At 53.7% G+C, this 19,588-nt stretch overlaps 1 protein-coding gene across 14 annotated transcripts; it reads right to left on the bottom strand.

The window, feature by feature from the left end:
• Nucleotides 1-404: 404 nt before the first annotated feature.
• SRRM2 (serine/arginine repetitive matrix 2) lies at nt 405-18,749 on the bottom strand. Of its 14 annotated transcripts, none has more exons than XM_045993554.1 (15): nt 18,531-18,747; nt 14,999-15,270; nt 14,025-14,132; nt 13,674-13,838; nt 13,414-13,491; nt 12,736-12,798; nt 12,599-12,631; nt 12,356-12,406; nt 12,089-12,181; nt 11,245-11,434; nt 3,512-10,212; nt 2,484-2,768; nt 1,296-1,409; nt 1,063-1,170; nt 405-963 (listed from the first exon to the last, which is right to left on the bottom strand). In XM_045993554.1, the coding sequence occupies exons 2-15, from the start codon at nt 15,238-15,240 to the stop codon at nt 954-956; spliced, it is 8,241 nt and encodes a 2,746-aa protein (XP_045849510.1). In that variant the 5' UTR covers nt 15,241-15,270; nt 18,531-18,747; the 3' UTR covers nt 405-953. The 14 variants fall into 14 exon arrangements, with proteins under 14 accessions (XP_045849510.1, XP_045849507.1, XP_045849506.1 ...); XM_045993551.1 differs by having other exon boundaries at nt 1,063-1,173; nt 18,523-18,746; XM_045993550.1 differs by having other exon boundaries at nt 1,063-1,173; nt 18,531-18,746.
• Between the last annotated feature and the right edge of the window lie 839 nt (nt 18,750-19,588).

The raw sequence follows: 19,588 nt of genomic DNA, 5'->3' as shown, positions 1-19,588 counted from the left end.
CCGTCCTCAGCCCCTCGCTGCTAAGGCCACCTTCAGAGACCACAAGCGCTGTGGTCCTCGCCATCCGCCCCCACCCCAGCCTGCCCCTGAGGCCACCGCAGGGGCCTGGGAGGAACCCAGAGCCCGCAGGCCAGCCTTCCGCTCTGCCTGGAGACCCAAGCTTTGAGGTTTGGTTCCTTTCGTGAGTTCCCGCCAGTAGGCAGGCTCACAGCAGCTTCCGAGAGGTAAGGACAAGCCAGGAGCAAAAGGAAGCTGGAGCCAGTGCGCTGGCCTTAGACTGGGCTCCACAGTGGACCCAAAGCCTAGAGCCGCCCAACACAGTTCCTCGGAGGCCATAAGAATACATGGGGAGGGGGCGGTCAGTAGAACAGCTCTCACCCCTAATAAACCATCTATAGACCCAATTCCTGCATTTCTCATTTTTATTTGACAGAAAAAGTTGCTCTTGCTGTACAGATTTTAAAAAACCAAAATGCCTTTAAGAAACGTGAAGAAAAGTTGGGGGAGGGGCCACGACGTCACTGGGGGGACAGCAGGGGCCAACTCATTTCCACTCCTGCCCCTTCCTTCCAGGAATACCTCACACAAGTTCCCAAATTCCAGACCACTGCCCCCCAGGAACTTAGGGTTAAAGGGGGGCATCACTGCCTCCCAGGCCCTTTCTAACTCAAGATCAGGGTGTCCCCAACTGTATCCTCCCCTCCCACAACTCCCATTCTCATTCCCACCCACCCCAAACCCCCCAAAACATGAACCAGGAAAAACTCACAGAGATTAACATTTCACAGGAACAAAGAAAAAAGGGGGGAGGGAAGAGAGAGCCCTCCCCCAAGATGCTGCCAGGGTTCAAAGGGGGGCAGACAAGGACCCCTCCCCATGGCTCTGCTGGGGAAAGAGGACACTCCCTGCGGCTCCAGAACTTAGGGTGTGGTGGAATTCCCCCCCAGAAAGATTCAAGGAGACCTGCAACAGAAAAGAGGGGACAGTCAGTGCCAAGACCAGCCAGCGCGGGGGGGGGGGGGGGGGGGGCACACAGCAGGGGACCTGGCCAGGAGGACACACCTGGAGGAGCGGTGCCGCACAGGACGGGGGCTGGGCGTCTCCCTCCTGCGCTTGTGGCCCGGGGAGTGGCTGTCCCCACGCTGGCCTCTGCGGGAACCGCGCTCGCTGCTGCTGCAATAACAGGAACATTAGACTGCATGCCGCAGCCAACCTCTGGCACCTTTGGGCCTCGAAGCTCTTCGCAGGGCCGTGCTGGCCTGACCGGGGGGTGGGGGGGGGTGCTGGGCCCCTACCTCTGCTGGTCCCGCGGCGAGGGCTGGGGTGAGGGGCGGCGGCGCTCTGCAGGTGAGTAGCTGAGGGACCGAGAGTCTCGGAGAGAGTCTATTGGCTTCCGGGGGCTGCGGGACCTGAGGAGCAGATTAAGTTCCCATAGCACCACGGTCTTCCAAAGCCACCAGCCGGCACTCAGGACCACCCCCCAGGTCCTGACCACCAAACCTCACACCACACGGGGCCAGCCTCAGACCCACCTGTGTCTGCTCACTCACCCATCCGCCCGCACACCATCCACCGAGTGCCCCAGTGGGCGGGCACGGGGTGCAGCGGGGGAGGCAAAGATAAAGACAGTCCCTGCCCTTGGAGGGGCTCGGTCTGGTGGTGGAGGAAGGCCAAGGGAGGCCCACTTGGCCCCGTGTATGGGAAGCAGCCCCACAAGGACCGATGTACATGGGGCTGGGGACCCGGGGGGAGGGGATGTGGGGCAGGGTAGTCTTCTCGAAGGTGCTGTTTGAGCGGAGTCTTGCAGAACGAGGAGTTCACCAGGCGGACAAGGGAATTCCAGGCAGAAGGAACAGCATGTCCAAAGGCATGGGGTTCTCCTTAGACTGCAAGGCGCTGGGTGTGGCTGGAGCACAGGGCATGTGTGGGGGCGGGCAGGAGAGGAGAACACAGGGCAGGCAAGGCCAGTTGGTGGAGAGCCTCACACGCCATTCCCGCAGAGGTGGGGCTTTATCCTGCAGGCCACAGGGCGTCCCGGAAGGATTTGTGGAGTGGAGGGAAGTAACCAGATGTGCGTTTTAGAAAGATCCCTCTCGCTACGTGTGGAAGAGAATGGCGTGGAGGCAGGGAGACAGGGAAGAGGCTGTGGACAGAGTCGGGAGAAGATGACGGTGGCCAGACCGGAGCCCTGGCAGTAGCAACGGGGAGATTTAAGAGCCAGCGTCCCTGGGACCTCGGGGCAGGGAACAGGCTGCATGTCGGGGGCAGGCAGAGGAAGGAACCTAGGACTCCACAATTCGGACCAGAGCACCCACTCGGATGGTGCAGCCTTTTGCCACAGCAGGGCGCCACGAAGGTGGCAGGGAGAGGAGAGCCCAACTCCTCCCACAGAAGCAGACGCCGCAGCGCCTGAGACTCCCGGCAGGGACTGCACACCCAGGGTCTCACCCCACCCCTTGCATCTCAAGCCGGGCAGCACTCACCTCCGCTCGCCAGGGGGCGGCTTCTTGGGGCTTGCAGGTTTGGGCAAGACCTGAGGGCCAGGCTTAGCAGGGGAGGGGGAGGAAGTAGAAGAGGAGGAGGAGGAGGAAGAGGAGGAGGAGGACGAGGAGGAGGAGGACGAGGACGATGAGGAGGAGGAAGAGGACGACGAGGAGGATGAGCTGGAACTGGAGCTACTAGAGCGCCTCTTCCGCTTGGCCGGGGTCGGCTCCTGGGGACGTCCCTCTCGAACAGCCTCCTTTGGGGCTGGGGCTGGGCTGGGCACCCTGCGGGAGAAGCCGAGTGTCACAAGGAGACGAGCCGCCCCAGCCCCAACCCTACCTTCCTTGGCCTGGAGGAACGGCAGTGGGGGAGGGGTGCTGCCGAGAGGCCCTGCGCGCTGTCCAAGCTGAGAGCCAGTGAGCGCATTCTCTGGAGAGCAGCGGCCCCGAGCTGACCCAACCTCTGCTAATACAAGCAACAGGCTGGGGCCCGCAGCACAAGGGATCAAGGCTAAACCTCAAGAATGTCCCTGGTGGAGGAATAAGGCCCCTGGGCTCAGGTGTGGAAGTCGAGCGGGGTGGTCTCCTCCCGCGGAGAGCCACAGTCTGGGGAGGCCCCTGCGTGTGCGCGGGTTGGCTGGGGGAGGGGCCGTCCTGCCTGGAGGCAGGGAGAGGGACGGGATGACCTCTGAAGATCCTTCCAGCCCAGGGAGTTCCTCTTGAGGTCTAACTGCCATCCCTCCTGCTGTAAAATTAAGTCCATTTCCTCTAGTTCTGTCCTCTGTAGAGACGGAAAACTCATCATTATCCTCTAGAGAATGAACCTTTGGAGACTTTTATCTGACCCGTTCCTCCTCCCCCTCCCACTGCCCCCAGCCCAGCATTCTCTTCTACCCCCGGCTTAAGGGCCAAGGTCCCCACACCTCCTTCGAAGAGCAGAGAACCTCTGGATGGGGCTTCTCCCTCCCCCCAACCAACCACCCGAAGACCTGCCCCGTAGAAACAGTTCTGAGCGCCCAGCCCCTCACCTCTTCAGTGCTACCTCAGGTTGAGCAGGAAGGCTCGAACCCTCTGAGTCGCTGGAACTGGAACCAGAAGAGGAGGAGGAGGAAGAGGACGATGACGACGACGAGGAGGAGGAGGAGCTGGAGGAGGAGGAGGAGGAGGAACTCCGCCGCTCCTTTGCCGGCTGCAGGGCGCCCAGTGCAGAAGGCTGCTGGGCCCCAGTGGAGGCAGGTGGTTCCCCGCCCTCAGGATGGGACATCCCAGGGACGGGGCCAGAGAGCATGCCGTTGTGGTCACCAGCAGAGGACGTGGTCTTGGCCACTGTCCCAGAGGAAAGGGACTGAGACCCTGCTACAGGGGTGGTCTGGGCAAGCAAAGCTCGAGACTGGTCAGAAAAAGCAGATGGCACAGGGGACCTAGGTCTATCCTGAGCTGGAGGGAGAACACACTGTGAGGGAGCCTGGACCATCCTAGAGGCAGGCGAGGGAGCCCGCTCAGAGGTCATTCTAGACTGGCTCAAGGCAGATGGCGGGGTTCTGGAGCCTGGGCCTCCTGGCGGGGTTCTGGATCTGGCTCTGTCGAGAAGCGGTGGTGAGGTTCTGCCACTAACACGCTCGTAGGCAGAGAGGGGCACCCTGGGGCTGGTAAGGTTTGCACCAGACAAGGCTGGAGCCATCCTAGCACTCGTGAGGCTCGCAGGTGCCAAGGCAGGAGGGGTTCTCGAGCTGGCGATATTCACAGGAGCTGTGGCATGTGCAGATCTAGGACCCACCAGGTTGGCAGGGGCTGCGGCCTGGGGTGTTCTGGAGCTGGAGGGATAGCTTGCAGCAGCTGGGGGTGTGCCAGAACTGGTGAGACTCAAAGCCGCCAAGGCAGCTGGGGTTCTGGCTCCTGCCAGGTTCACAGCTGGGGCTGTAGGGGTGCGAGGGTCAGCAAGGTTCACAGCAGAAGGTGCCACTGCTGTTCTGGGGCTGGCCAAGTTCATGGCTGCCGCTGCAGCTGGTGTTCTCGAGTCAGCCAGATTCACTGCCGCTGGTATGGCAGGTGTCCGGGCGCTGGCCAGGTTCATGGCCGCTGCAGAGGCTGCAGGAATCCGACTGGCAAGGCTAGCAGCTGGGGCCGTTCTGAGACTCATAAGAGGCACTGGAGCTGGAACCTGGGACATTCTTGCAGCAAGGCCAGCGGCAGACATGGATGGAGGCGGCCGGGCAGTGCCCAGACTGATGGCTGTCAGGGCAAGTGCAATTCTTGACTGTGCATGGTTTTCTGGCACAGATGTTCTTGGGTGATCAGGAATTCGGGGACCTGGACCATCCATCATAGAGCCACCAGCTTGCTGCAGGACAGACATGGGTGTTCTAGAGCTGCCAAGGGGTTCGAGCATTCCAGGTGACCGACAGCGGTCCAGAGGTGTTGGTGACATGCTAGGACGACTAAAGCAGCTCATTCTGGAGCTATTGAGTGCTACTGGAGGTGTCCGAGAACCAGAATGATTCCTTGTTGCTGGAGGACTAGCAGAACGTGAACGGTCAGAACTACTTCCAGATGCAGAACGTCTTCGGATGGCAGGAGGAGATCTTGTTAAGGACCGTTTGCCCCGAGTTGTTCGCGGAGTACGGGACCTAGAACGGCGGCGGATGGCAAGTGGAGAGCGACTTCGAGAACGTTTGCGTGACAACAGTGGGGTCCGAGACCTAGAGCGGCGCCGAATGGCTGGAGGAGTTCGGGATCGAGATCGGCGGCGTGTCACTGGAGAGGTTCGAGAGCGGGACCTCCTGCGATTTACTGGAGACGTGCGAGATCTAGATCTCCTACGAGTAACTGGGGATGTTCTGGATCTCGATCTTCTGCGAGTGATAGATGTTCTGCTTCGTGATCGCCTCCTGGTTACTGGTGGAGTCCTAGATCTAGACCTTCTTCGGGTCACTGGTGGAGTTCTAGAACGGGAGCGCCGGCGTGTCGGTGTTCTGGACCTCGAACGACGGCGGGTTACTGGTGGCGTTCTAGACCTAGATCGCCTTCGACTCACTGGGGATGCTCTGGATCGAGATCTTCGTCGAGTCACTGATGTCCTGGACCTTGATCGTCTCCGACTGACTGGTGAGGTTCGAGACCTGGACCGACGGCGGCTGACCAGAGGGGTTCTGGAGCGGGATCGCCGGTGAGTGGCAGGAGAGGCCCGAGACCTTGAACGTTTCCACGGGGCTGGTGAAGTGCGTGAGCGGGACCGCTTCCGACTGGTTGGGGGTGTCCGAGAACGGCCTCTTCGGCGTCGGGAAGAAGTTCGCGAACTCTCCTGCCGGGCAGGAGACCTTGAGTGATAACCAGATCCTCCCCTCCGCCGACGAGTGACCCGAGACCTTGACCGGCTCCGCTGTCTTCTCCGAGAGGTTGACTGAGAAGATCCAGACCTATCTCGACGTCGAGTCGTTCTGGTTTTCTCCCTCCTCGAGCGGGAACGGGACCTCTGGAGCCCACGAGGCTTTGGCGAAGGAGAACGGCCTCTCCTTGAGGTTGTCTTAGCACGTGGGGATGAAGCTGAGCGCCGGCGGCGTGAGGATCTCGACTTTTCAGCTGGCTCTGGGGAAGACACTGAAGGACTTCTCCGGCGTCTTGGGGGAGTCCTAGAACGGGTCTCTGGTGAGGATGACGCAGAGCGGCTTCTACGAGAAAGTCTGGCCTTCCTGGTCAGCTCAGGAGATGATCGAGAGCTGCGACGGCGAGGTGGAGTACGGGACTTCGTCTTGGGCTCTGGTGAGGACCTAGAGCTTCTCCTAGCAGTTCTGGATTTGGGTGGGTGTTCTGGAGAGGACTCTGAACTGCTGCTTCCTTCAGGAGAAGGGCCTCTGCCTTTGCTTGATGAACCTGATCTGCTTCGTCTGGGAAGAGCACGAAGGGCAGGAGCCTTGGGTTCAGGAGAGGAATCGGAACCACTCTGTGCCCTGGGTGCTGCTCTTGGCTTATCTTTAACTTCAGGAGATGAGCCAGATCTACTGCGCCGAGGAGAAGGCCGAGATTTGCTCTCGACCTCTGGAGATGATCCAGAGCGACTCCTCTCTCTGAGCGGCACTCGTATCTTAGCTTTAGAATCTGGAGAGGAGTCTGACTCACTTCTTTCTTGAGGGGATGCACTTGGTTTCCCATCAAGTTCTTGAGAAGATCCAGATCGACTTCTCTGACCAAGCGGAGTCCTAGCTACAGTCTTCTGTTCAACTGAGGATTCTGATCCACTTCTCTCTCTCTGGGGGGTGAGACACTTGTTGTTGAGCTCTGGGGACGATGGTGAACGACTTCTTGGTCTAGGCGTCTGAGGCAAAGCTTTTGGTTCTGGAGAAGAATCGCATTCGCTTCTCCCCCTGGATGGTGTTCTAGGTATATCTTTCATTCCAGGAGAGGACCCAGACAAGCTGTGTCTTGAGGGAGTCCCAGACCCATCTCTAAGTCCTGGAGAAGACCCAGACCTGCTTCTCCGTGAAGGGGTTCTGGGTAAGCCATCTTTCAGCTCAGGAGAGGCAGAGCTACTTCTTTCCCGTGATGGTGTTCTGGGTACTGCATCAAGTACTGGTGAGGAAACACTCTGATTCGAAGACATTCCCGCTTTTTCCACTGCATCTGGGGATAACTCAGAACTGCTGCGTCTAGAAGACCTTGTAGATTGTTCTTTAAGGTCTACAAATGGATCTGTCTCCAGCTGATTAGGAAAAGATCCATTCAAATCTTCTTTGACATCAGGAGAAAACCCAGTATTCATTTCTGCAACAGCCCCTGAATTTCTAAATTCTAAAGGTGATCCAAAACTGTTCTCCCTTGGGGGAGAGTTAGACAGTTCTTTATGTTCTGGAGAAAAATGGGGCCCACTCCAAGTTGAGGGCACTGCAGGGCCTTCTACTTCCAAGGAAGTCTGCGACTGGCTTTGGTCAAGAGTCAGAGACATAGTGGCTCTTTCTTCTATTTCAGGAGATGATTCAAAGTTACTCCCAGCCACTTCTTTAAGTTCTGGAGACAAATGGGAGAGGACCTGCTTTGACGATTCTTCCGATTTCTCTACCACCTCCATTAATTCTTCATCTTGGCTTGGCTTGGCTAACGCGCTTTGGTCTTTTGTATCTGGAGACGATCCAACACCACCGCCTCTTTCCCTTGATGGGGTTTTAGGCATCTCTCTGAGTACTGGTGAGGAATCAGGCTTGTCCTGCACTGGAAGAGGACTCGATTTGTCTCTTGGTCTAGGAGAGGACACAGTCATCTCCTCTTGAAGGAGTAAGACTGTTTTCTCTTTCGATTCAGAAGACTCCAATCTACTCTGCCCCATAAGAGATTTAGAGTCCACTGAAGGATATGGGGAAGAGTCAGTCTGAGACTTGCTCTGCTCAGGAGACATTCCAGACTTTAGCCTGGGACTTGACAATTCACTTCTTTCTTGTTTTGCTGGAGATCTGGGGGCCGGCTCAGTGATTGGAGACGAGGACCTGGACCGGCCACCTTTAAGAGGTGTCTGAGATTTGCTCTGCACAGATGGAGACTCAGGGTGATTCTGTTTCATTTCAGGACTTGAAGTATCAGATCTAGGGTCTGGTGAAGTTTGAGATTGTCCTTTCTGTTGCAAAGAGGCGGCAGCAAAACACAGCTCTCCTGGTGGTGTGTCAGCCTTTACTTCTGGACACAGAGAGAGGGATCCAGAACTTTGTGCTGTTAAGTCTTTCAATTTCTCTTGGGAACATGGTGACTTTGATCCACAAATACTATGCCCTGATGGAGTTTGGGGCTTGGCCTTCGGGTATGGCGAAGTAGACCCTGAGTGACTTTGTCTTGGTGGTGTTCCAGGTTTCACTTTGGTATCTGGTGAGGAGGACCTAGACCGGCTGTGTCTTTGCAACAATCTAGCTTCCACCTTGGAGCAAGGAGACTCTGATCTGCTTTGCCTTGGAGGTGTTTTGGATGTCACCCTGCTAGGACTTGGAGAAGAGGAGCCAGAATGGCTTTGGACGGGTGACATGACTGCCTTCACTTTGGGTTGTGGAGATGATGACCCAGATCGGCTCCGTCTTGGAGATGTGCTAGATTTCACTCTAGGAGGAGAGGACCCAGAGCAGCTATGTCTCGAAGGGGTTGCAGATTTCACCTCAGGGTCAGGAGATGATTCTGAATGGCTCTGTATTTGTGGTGTTACAGATTGTTCATTTGCCTGGGGACTTGCTACAGACCCTTGCCTTGGTGGCGTTCCAGACTTCACTTTAGGTTGAGGAGATGAACTGGAACAACTTTGTCTTGACGGCGTTTTAGATTTCTGATTAGAAGGAGGAGAAGAACCAGAACGACTTCGCCTTGGTGGTGTTCTAGATTTAGCTTTTGGTTGGGATGACCCAGAGCGACTGCGCCTCGGTGGTGTCCGAGACTTCTGTTTAGGACACGGAGAGGACCCTGAAAGGCTTCGCCTCAAAGACAAGCGAGATTTTGCTTTGGACCGTGGTGAAGAGAGAGACCTACTCCGCCTTGAAGAAATGCGAGATTTTTTCATTTCTGGGCTTGAGTTAGACCGGCTCCTTCTCTGTGATGTTCTGGATTTGTTCTTCCGCTCTGAAGATGAACCAGATCTGCCTCTTCTTTGTGGTGTTCTAGAGTGAGATCTTCCCCGTCTAACTACACTTCTACTACGAGATCTTCGTCTTGCAGGTGTCCTAGACCGAGACCGTCCTCGTCTTACAGGTGTCCTAGACCGAGACCGACCTCGTCTTGCGGGTGTTCTAGACCGAGATCTCCCTCTTCTGGCTGGGGTTCTAGAGCGTGACCGACCACGTCTTGCTGGGGTTCTAGAACGTGACCTGCCACTTCTCCTGGCTGGTGATCTGCTACGAGACCTCCGTCGTACTGGTGATCGGGTCCTAGATCTGCGCCTAGCAGGTGTTCTAGAGCGAGATCTGCCCCGCCGGGCTGGTGTTCTAGAGCGAGACCTACGCCGGGCGGGTGTTCTGGATCGCGATCTCCGCCTGGCGGGTGTTCTAGAGCGAGACCTGGCCCGACGGGCTGGTGTTCTAGAACGAGATCTGCCCCTAGTGGCTGGGGATCTAGAGTGTGACCTGCCTCGCCTCGCTGATCTAGACCTGCCTCTTCTCTGGGTATTTCTGCTCCTAGACCAGCCTAGTCGCTGAGGAGACCTAGAGCGCCCACGTCGCTGGGGGCTTCTGGATCGTCCCCACCTCTGTGCAGACCGGGACCTACGCCACTGAGGGGACCGGGACCGAGAATGACCTCTCTTGGTAGGGGTTCGAGACCGAGAGCGTCCCCTCTTAGTAGTGGTAGGACTACGGGACCTCCCCACCCTTCGAGAAGGGCTATGAGAATGTGACTTATCCCGCTTTGCCCGGCCATGTGAGCGACTCTTGGATGCGGGAGAAGAAGAAATCTCTCGGCGGGACCCAGGAGCTGGTGCAGGTTTAGGACTTTCAGGGGAAGAGCTGGCATGTCGAGAAACTTTGGTAGGTTGAGGGGATGGTGGACAGCTCTCTGAAGAAGACTGGGCTGGTTTCTCAGGAGACTTAGGTGGTGAACGGCCCCTGGGTGGGGAAGCCTCAGATGGGGGGTTCACTGGCTCCTGACTTAAGGTGGTTGTTTCAAGGGGTTGTGGGGAGCCGCCATGTTGCTCAGCAAGGAGCAGAGTGGGAGCAGGTGGTTCTGGGCCTGTGCTGCTCCTTTCCGGAGAGGGGCTAAGTCGAACTGCAGATTTCTAAGAGTGGGGAAAAAAAGTACGGATAGGAATGTAAGCACCAAAACTTCCTATCACCTGTAAAAGCACAATGTCCTTCCCAATGAAATTTTTCTCTATACATCCTTATTACACCAACTGGTCCCTTTCCTCACCACAGGCCATCATTCATTAACAGAAGATCATATAAAAAGACAGTGGAGATAACACAAAAATATAGACAAGCTGTCGCTTTAAATCTCATTATCTACGAAAAAACACAATACAAACAACTAACGCATGACACTGTGTAACAACCATAACAAAATGCTATGGAAACACTAAAAAAAAGGGCACTTTTTTAAAATGGAGAAACAAAGCGGTTTCCCAAAGTGGGAGGCATCTGATTTCACCCTTGAAAAAGAATGCTAAAATAAAGAACAAAGGCAAAGATTTGAGAACAAGATTTATGTAAATAAGAAGATGGTGAACTACAGAAAACAGAAAGGAGACCAAGTTATAAACACTTTTAAATATAAAAAAATTTTCTGGTGATCCACCTTGTTTAGAAACCTAACTGTGGATGATATGGAAAATGGACAAAGAAGAATTTAGCGAAGAGCAATTTATGTAATAGCAAGAAAACATCGTGACTAAGGCTCAATAAGAATAACCACAGAATGACAAATACTGAAAAAACAAATGTAGTAGTGTTTTCAAACTGCAAGCAGCAACCCAGGAGGTTGAAAACAGTTAGCTACAACCAGCATTTAGCAAAATAAAAAACTAGAGAGATCTCAAGGAGTAAGGCTAAATTAAAAAAAAAAAAAAAAAAAAAAATTTGCCCAAACTATACATAAATTATAAAAGAACGCTGATGTAAAACCTATTAATAACCACTCAGGTTTGAAAGACATAATTTTAAAGAATGTGCAAATGCAAAAAAGAACTTGATGAGAAATGCACAAAAAAAGAGAACTAAATTCACTTTTAAAAACTTCACTTCCCTCCTCCACATCAAACACCCATCCTAAACCTGCAACCCAATAAACATCCACCAACTCATTAACATACCTCCTTGTCTTTGTCTTCATGCGGACTGCTAGGCTGCTTTGTAGAGGGCTCGGGGCTGCTAGGCTGCCCTGTGTTGGTGGTACCTGGTTCCTTGGAAGGTGCATCTCCCTCCCCTCGCCGCCCTGAAATCGGGGAAGGACTTCGCCCAGTCAAGGCAGTTGTATGGGTTTTTGCTGCTGCACTTCGAGACCTGAGGAAGGTAATTGAGGGCAGGGAAGAGGAAGGAAATCAGTTCAGGGGAGAACAAAATACCCCCTCCCCAGCTCCCATCCACCTTTCCTGACTGTACGAACCCTCTTCCAAAAAGCCTTCTCTTACACACAACACTCAATTCACTCAAATGGAAACTCAAGTCCAATTCACTTTGGTCTTTTTCTTCCCAAAACAGTCCCCCAAAAAACATTCTCCCTCTACCCCTTTATTCACCTCCCCCAACCTCCCCAAACCCTCCACCCTGCCCATTCCCTACCCACTTCATTCACAACTCACCTCTGAGCCCACCTCCTTCAGGAAGCCTTCCCCGATTAAGGAAGCCAGGGTAAGGATTCCTTCCTCCCCCAGACACCACGAACAAACCACCACCCCCCCTATTCTGGCAGTCCATATACATCAGAACAAAACAAAAAATAACAAAATAAACAAAAACAAAAACAAAAAAAAAAAGAGAAGGGGAAATGTATATGTCTGTCCATCCTGTTGCTTTAGCCTGTCAGCTCCTAGAGGGCAGGGACCGTGTCTTCCGAATGGTCTGTGCAGCGCCTAGCACACCGTGGGCGCTCAATAAATATTAAATTGATTAACCCACAAGTCCCTCTCCCTCCCTTCCTCCTGGACCACCCCTTACCGACTACGGGAAGTATCAGAAGAGGAAGCAGAGTCAGCAGATGTTGAACGGTGGGCCCGGCGGCTCTTGGGGGCTGGTGTCGTACTTCGAGACCTGAAGGAAGGTCACCACAACTCACTGTCACACTTACTGGATTCTCCTCATCCATCTCTCAACCCTCCACCATCAGTCAAGGACATAATTAATTCTTCTCTATCCCCCACCAAGTAGCCTTTACCTATTTGCTAGGCCAATTAATTACCCTCCAATGCACACAAATTCACTCACCGCTTCCTCTTCTTGTCCTTAGATTTACGTTTGCTCTTTGGAGTGGGAGACCTGACAATGTAAGTGAGATTATTAAAAATAATCATTTTAAAATAAAACCAAAAGCGAAATGGGAAAATTATTAACAGTGCAAGATCGAAAAATTGAGCTATATTCCAAGAAACCTCCTGGAGAACAGGTAAGGCCAATGGGGCTCACCATTCCATGTGCCACTATGCCCCTTATGCCCCAAAAAACTCTTACCTATGCTTCCGTTTTTTGGATTCAGACTCTGACCTGTTACGGGGGAAGAGAAGGGGGAAAAAAAAAAAAAATGAACCAATACCTCTGTCTGGACTCATCAAGCCTCTCCAATCACTCCACATACTCCCACCTCATACCTGTGCTTCTTCTTCTTCGAGCTCTTCTTCCTCTCCCGTCGAGGAGAGCTGCTCTCTGACCTGCTAAAGATGGGTTTAAAAACAAAGTCATTCTGCTCAGCTCCTTTTCTGACCCTCCCACTTACAATTACAAAGGAGGCTTCTTTAAAAAAAAAAAAAAAAAGGCACACCAGTTTCTCAGATTTATTTACTCTCCAAGAAGCATATCTCTAGCATAAAGCAACAAATCTCAAAATGAAAAAGAAAATACAATTTAAGATATTGCTGGTTAACTCTCAGTTACAAAAATGAACAACCTTTCCCCACTGAAGAAACATACGTATTCATTCCCCAACTGAAATCAGAATGGAAACTCCAGCTTCCCTGATTTTTTTTATTTTAAAGATATTATTTGACAGAGAGAGAAAGATCACAAGTAGGCAGAGAGGCAGGCAGAGAAAGGGGGGAAACAGGCTACCCACCGAGCAGAGAGCCTGATGCAGGGCTTGATCCCAGGACCCTGAGATCATACCTGAGCCGAGGGCAGAGGTCCTACCCACCAAACCACCCAGGCGCCCCCCATCTTCCCTGATTTATGTGACAACTCTCACCTGCTTCCAAGAACTCTATTTCCAGAAAGAGAAAGAAAACGACAGGATTGGTTCTCTGGCTATTAGAGTAACTTCCCAACTAACTTACCGTCCTCTATCTTTCTTCTTTTTTTTCTTCTTTTGCTTTGGAGTTGGTGAGCGGGAACTGCTGGACTCCCGGACAAGGCTTGGGGAAAGATGAAATGAAGCAGGGTTTAGTGCTACAACAAATTTTAAACATTTCAACTTCAAAACAACAGAATCTCAACAGTCTGATAAGAAACAGTCCAAATAAACCTCACAAAAACAAAAACCAGAGTACTCAGAATCAAGAAAAGGAGCTGGCATGGGTGTCTTGGCCTTGAGTACCTGTAAGGTTTAGGGGGCTCTGGAACTGGTTGTTTAGCTTCTCGAGCACGACGCTGAGGATCAAAAGAGCTGCCGTCCACATAGGAATCACTGATGCCAAAGGCAGCACGGAGTCGCTCATTTTTCTTCTCATTCAGTTCTGCCAACTGGTGAGTCTCAGTTACCCTAGGGGAAAAATAAGGCAAAGGTCAGAAGAAGTTAGCAAAGAGCAGAGTGATAGTCACACAACTGTAGGCAGTCCAATGGGACTGGGAAAAGCAAATGAGGGCAGGGAAAAAGTACAAGATAAGGAGGATAATATAAACAACTACTTGGCATCCAGAGGAAGTAAGTGACAGTGAAAACACTCACGCTGGCCTCTGTCCTGGGGTCTCTTCCTTGCCCCCAGGGTTCACATCCTTCTCCAGCAACATGAGTCGAAAAGTAGCCACTTTTTCCTGAATTTGCTGTTCCTCGTACCTAAAGAACAAATCCCTTCAGGGTTAAAGCTAGACTAAGCACTTTCCCCAGTCCCAGGTTTACAGTTTCCTCATTCCCAGGAGGATCCCTTCCTTTTCCATGCACACATAAAACTTTTCACTCACTGTCACCCAAAAGGCCTTTCTCTTAAATCTTTCTGATCTTTTCCTGTTATCTTTCTTCTCTCCACTGATTGTAGCCTCTAGAACAGTGGATTTTAAACATGCCACACTCCAGGGGCCACAAGAGGAAAGTTAAGCAAGTTCTAGGTGCTCCTCCCCAACTTCAACAAGACGTATTTCCTGAGATTCCAAAAGTACATTGTGTAAAAAGGTTGCCACTCAAGTTTGAAAACCACTGCTCTAAAAGGTCTTCTGCCTGACTGCACCCCCTTTCCAAAATTTCACTTCCCTACTCAACCCATGATCTCCTCTTATCCAGATTTTATTCCAATTCCTGTTTCCCTGCCTTCAGTATGTTCCAAGGCCTCAATCCTTAAATCCATTTACCTTCCTCTTCTCTACCAATTACAACACCTGTCAGCTTATACCTCAACTCTTTTCCTCCCTGGTACCTGCTTCCCCACCTCTCCCCTTAAAGCACATTTGTTTCTCTGACTCCCCTCTTTCCCCATGTGCCTCCACCTAAGTAATTCAGACTCCCTGAGGGTTCCTCTTGTCAGTTTCCTCATCTCCCACCTTGAGCTGTCCCTTAACTCCTTTCCATTCACTAGCTCCTTTATCTCCTCCCCTCCTTCAACTCCTCTCCAGGCCTCTTCAACCAGCCCTAAACGCCCTACATCCCACCTAATTTCCCCCAGCTCTGCACTCACTCAGTGCTTGGCTCTCCCCCAGCCCTCCCCTCACCCCTGCTCTTCCATCATCTCCTCCAGCTCGAGGCATCGCAGCTCCACGCGCCGCTTGCGCTCGTGGTCCAGGATGTCAGGATTAGGCCGCTTCACCAGGGCAGCCTCCAGGCGCCGCAGTTCCTCCTCTCCCTTGTAGTCAGGCCGCTCACCCCGGCGGCCCCGCACCAGGGACAGGTTGCGCTGGACGTAGCCGTTGGTGCCGCTGCCCCGGGGCGTCGGCAGCCCGATCCCGTTGTACATGGCCCCGTGCCCGGGGGGGCACCACCGCTCCTGAGGGGGAGCGGGGAAACACGGGTCAGGCCCCTGACCCCAAACTAACCACTTACCACCACCCAAATCCTTGTTCTCCTTCATCCCTATTTCAGCATGAATCTCCAGGCTAAACCTCCTTTAGCTGCATAATCCTTCTGGTCTCCTAACAAAAACCCTTCCTCACCCTTCCCGTACTCTCCATTCAAATCACAGCCCAGCTCTTACAGCCTTTTCCCCCAAAGGGCAAGAGCTATTCCCATTTCTCTTTGCACCTAGATGTTCTTCTTTTCCACCCTAAGGAAACAAGAAACCTGTTTCTCTCAAATTTCTCCACATTGCCTCTTTATTCTCCAGCCCCAATAAGCACAAGAGATGTCTCCACCAACTAATCTAATCCCTAACATCTGGTATCTGACTGAGACCTCTAAACAGGGAACCACCACCACCACCACACAGCAGTCGTGTGGCAACTAAGGCCCACGGTCCAAGTTCAAAGATTCTTCTAAGAGCAGACCTGAGAATTTCAGACTACCCCGTTATGAAAACAAAACAGACTGAATGACCCCTATGTACTTGACCAGGTGGACTGACTGGCTCCTCATATAAGCCAAGTGTCCTGCACAGCCTCACACTGAAGAATAAAGGCCAGTATGCATATCAGAAACACATGAACCTTGGATACATAATCCTCTTGTACTTTACCTCCCAGAAGGAAGGGGTCATTTCTTTGATTCCAAATATTTACAAGCACCTATCAACTAACCCGCCTGTATCTTTTTCCTTTGATTTCCTTCCCAACAGGATTTCTTACATGATTTGCAGCTCACCCAAATCTCATTAGCTCCTCTTAAACATCACCTGTTTTTAACTCAATGCTCTGAATACATCAAATCAGCCTTCTCTGCTCCAACTGTTCCCATACTGTCTACATTCCTTGCCCTAAACTTATTCAGAGCCGCCCCCCAGTCTTTCTACTCCTTCACTAACAAATGTCAGCTTTCCCTATCACCCCCTGTATCTCACTCACTTCCTAGAGTTTCTCTTCCAGCCCTGCCTTATCCCTCTCATCTCATCTCCACACCTTCTCGTTCTCTCCTCTCAATCTGTCCCAACCTCCAACATGGCTCCGAATGAGCCCTCAAGCCCCCATTCTTCTGGTTACATTTCTTATTACACATACGCTATCCTCTTCCCCTACTATATACACTTTGTTTCTTCCCCGATCTCATCCTGTTGTAGACAGCTTCACAAAGCATAAATATGAGGGGAAACTACCCCAAGAAACAAGTGGAGAGATTAAAAGAGAAAACTGGAAAAAAGAAACGGTATGTTTTGAAAATTCCAGAATAAAACACCACCATACAAATACCTGGAAAAACATACTAAAACAAACAACAAAAATTAAGTAGGGGGAGACACTGAATGGAAGGAAAATTGCCCAATTCCAGAACCGCTTGTATCTCTATCCCCAAACTCTAAAGGCTGGATCCTTGCCCAACGCCAGTAGCACTCAAGAGGGCTGAAAACAAAGAGAAATCTACACTAAGGTAAAACAGCCACAAATAAGGATTAATCTAGGAAAAGAAAATGGAAATGCACAAAAGAAGAAAAATCTCTTTACAACGCAAAAAAAAAAAAAAAAATCAGTTTCTGTACCTTCCAACCTTCCCTTTTGCTTTCTCAACTACCAATCCTCCCCACCCTAAACCTAGGTCCTTCTTTGCCTCTCTGAAGCCCACCTAATTCCTGCCTCCCTTACAGAATGCTCTGACACACAAGTATTTCTTCAGCCTAACCACTCACCCACACTTCCATACCTCACACAAAAATCCTCCCACTCCCTTACAAGGGAAAACCAGTAGCTGCTAAAAGGGTATTAAACCACAACAAACTGGAAAACTTTTAGGGAACCCCCCCAAAAAAACAAACCACAGCTTCCGATGCAGTCCTCAAACACCAAAAGGAAAGACCAAAGGGGAACACCCACACACACAGAAATCATCAGAACCAATTAACCTTATGAAACAGGCATTCTTAGCTGGGTGCCACACCGGGGGCATCCAAGTCACCCAGGCTGAAGTCAGAGAATAAAAATAAGCTGCAAAGCAAGACAACAGGATTTCCTTCGCTGGGAAGTTAAAATCGCGACGCCAAACCAACAAAGAGAGAGAAGGCGATCCCGAAACTCAATACTGAGACGCTCGAGAAACGCACCAGAAACAAGGACGTGGGAGTGCGGGAAAACGGACCTAATGCGGAAGCTAAGAGGGCATTTCGGTAGCTGGGCAGACGCTGGGGGAACCCCCCAAATCCGAAATAGCAGTTCAAGACACCTAAAGCCACACACTTAGAAGGCAACGAGCCGCTCTTCCCGAATTTCGGGCACAGACGACATCTTAGCCGCGAGTGCGGACGAAGGCTCCGGGAGCTGGGTGCCAAGCAGTGCCCACAGCGGCGCCCAGCGCTTTCTTCCCCAAGGAAGGGCTCCGACGGCCTCCCCGGCTTTAGCACAACTTTTACGACGACGATAAAAAGTGGAAATTAAAAAAAAATTTTTTTTAGGAAGAGAAGCGCATAGTCTGCCTTTACGTACCTGAGCCGAACGTCTTTCAAAAAAACCCCCCACAAAACCAAACCAAGGTCTGGAGCTCTCCTCGCCCTACCGGTTCGAGGCAAACAGTAACGAGTCTGAAGGGCCCCATACGCGGGGCACCGAGTCGAGGCTTGTGGAGCGGCGCGGCCGCCAAGGCCTATTTTCGGCCTTCAGGCATGGGGGAGGGGGCTGCGCGGCGCCCAGGAGTCTGGGAGGCTCCGCGCCGGACCGCAAGCCCGCGGGAGGGACGGGGGAGCCAGAGGCCGGCGAGACTCGGGGGAAGAGATCCAGGAACAGAGCGCCGCCGCCGCCGCCGCCTGCCCGCCGAGAAAATGTCGGAAGGGGCAGCCGCGAGAGGGCCTCCTCGGCCGCACGCGTGGGGGAGGCGAGAAGCCGAGGCGCGCGCTCCCCCCTCCTCGTCGCGAGCGCGCGCGAACCCGAGAGCAGTCAGCGGCGCGAGCCGTTGCCATGGGGGAGGGGGAGAGCAGTAAAAGCCCGCGCGCGACAGGAACCGAAGGAAGGCGAGGGGGGGAGGGGAGGCAGGCAGGCGAGAACGTCCGCGTGAGCTAGGGGCGGCGAGCGCGCGTGCGCGCGGCGGCCTGGACCGTTCTCCGCGCGCTTTGGCCTCGCGCCGGGGGCCGCCGCCCCTCCCCCACCCGGCTCGCGCGCTCCCTCACCCTCTCACCCGCCGCCTCCGCCGCCGCCGCCTCCGCCCGCCGCCTCCGAGGGGGAGAGGTGCTGCCGCTGCCGCTGCTCAAGCTCCCGAGTCCCTCAGGGCCTGGAACTGCCGCCTCGCCTCGCCGGTCCGCCCGACTCAGCCGACACCGACGCCTCCTCGCTTCCTCAGGGGCCGCAGCGGGCTCCGACTGCGCCACTCGCACCCCGCCTGGGCCACGCTGCACGTCAGCACGACCAGCTAAGCACGTCAGCACGCACCCGCGCGCGTCGCAGGGCCCGCCGGGAACCGTAGTACGCCCTGCGGCGTTGTGCGCAAGCGCAGAGGTCACATCGGGAACTGTAGTTTCTTAAGACCCGAGGGAGGGTGAACGCCGCTGCCAGTGAACTACAAATCCCTTTGGCCAGTGCGAAGAAGGGCGGGTGAGCGGCCCGGAGCAGGCCACGTATTCCAGAGGGTTTCCGCCGGGAGGGGGCGGGGCACAGAGCCTCGCGCCACATCGAGGGACGCTAGCGCGCTCCCAGCCCCCCTCACTTTCGACCCAGAGCACTCTGGGAGTTGTAGGTCCTGCGTGCCGCGGAACCCGTATGTGGCTTCGGCCGGGGACACGGCCGCCATTTTGTTTCCCCATGTTTGGAGTTGATGGTCCGAGGCCAGCGACAGAGCTGTTTCGGTGTGAGCACGGCACCCCCGGGGCCGCGTCGCACCCGGCCTTCCGCACCCGGGAGAAGCCCCCGCAGACCCCAAGCAGCGGGCCGACACCTAACTTCAGAGCCCAGGTTCAGGTTCAGGGCCAGGGCCTGAGGCAAAGGCCACAGCAGCTGGCCGAGGTGTCGGCAGCTTCCACGCTGCAGACGGTGCCGGACCGGGCCGGCTGCCCTTGGGGATGATTTTCGTCCTAGTACCTCCGGGTAAGGCAGCCGGGCCGCGACGCCATGTTCTCCTACAGAACTCGCATCGGGCTCAACGTGTCAGGGCAGAAACCTCACAAACACCCTTAATTTTTCAGCCCGTGCAACATGTCCCCCGTGACCTTTTTAGAGACCGGGTTTTTCTTAGCCTGGGAA

The sequence above is a fragment of the Meles meles genome, chromosome 21 (genome assembly GCF_922984935.1).
Source record: "Meles meles chromosome 21, mMelMel3.1 paternal haplotype, whole genome shotgun sequence".
Lineage (NCBI taxonomy): Eukaryota > Metazoa > Chordata > Mammalia > Carnivora > Mustelidae > Meles > Meles meles.
The sequence above is the reverse complement of the archived record's forward strand: the minus strand, read 5'-3'. Positions and strand labels throughout refer to the sequence as shown.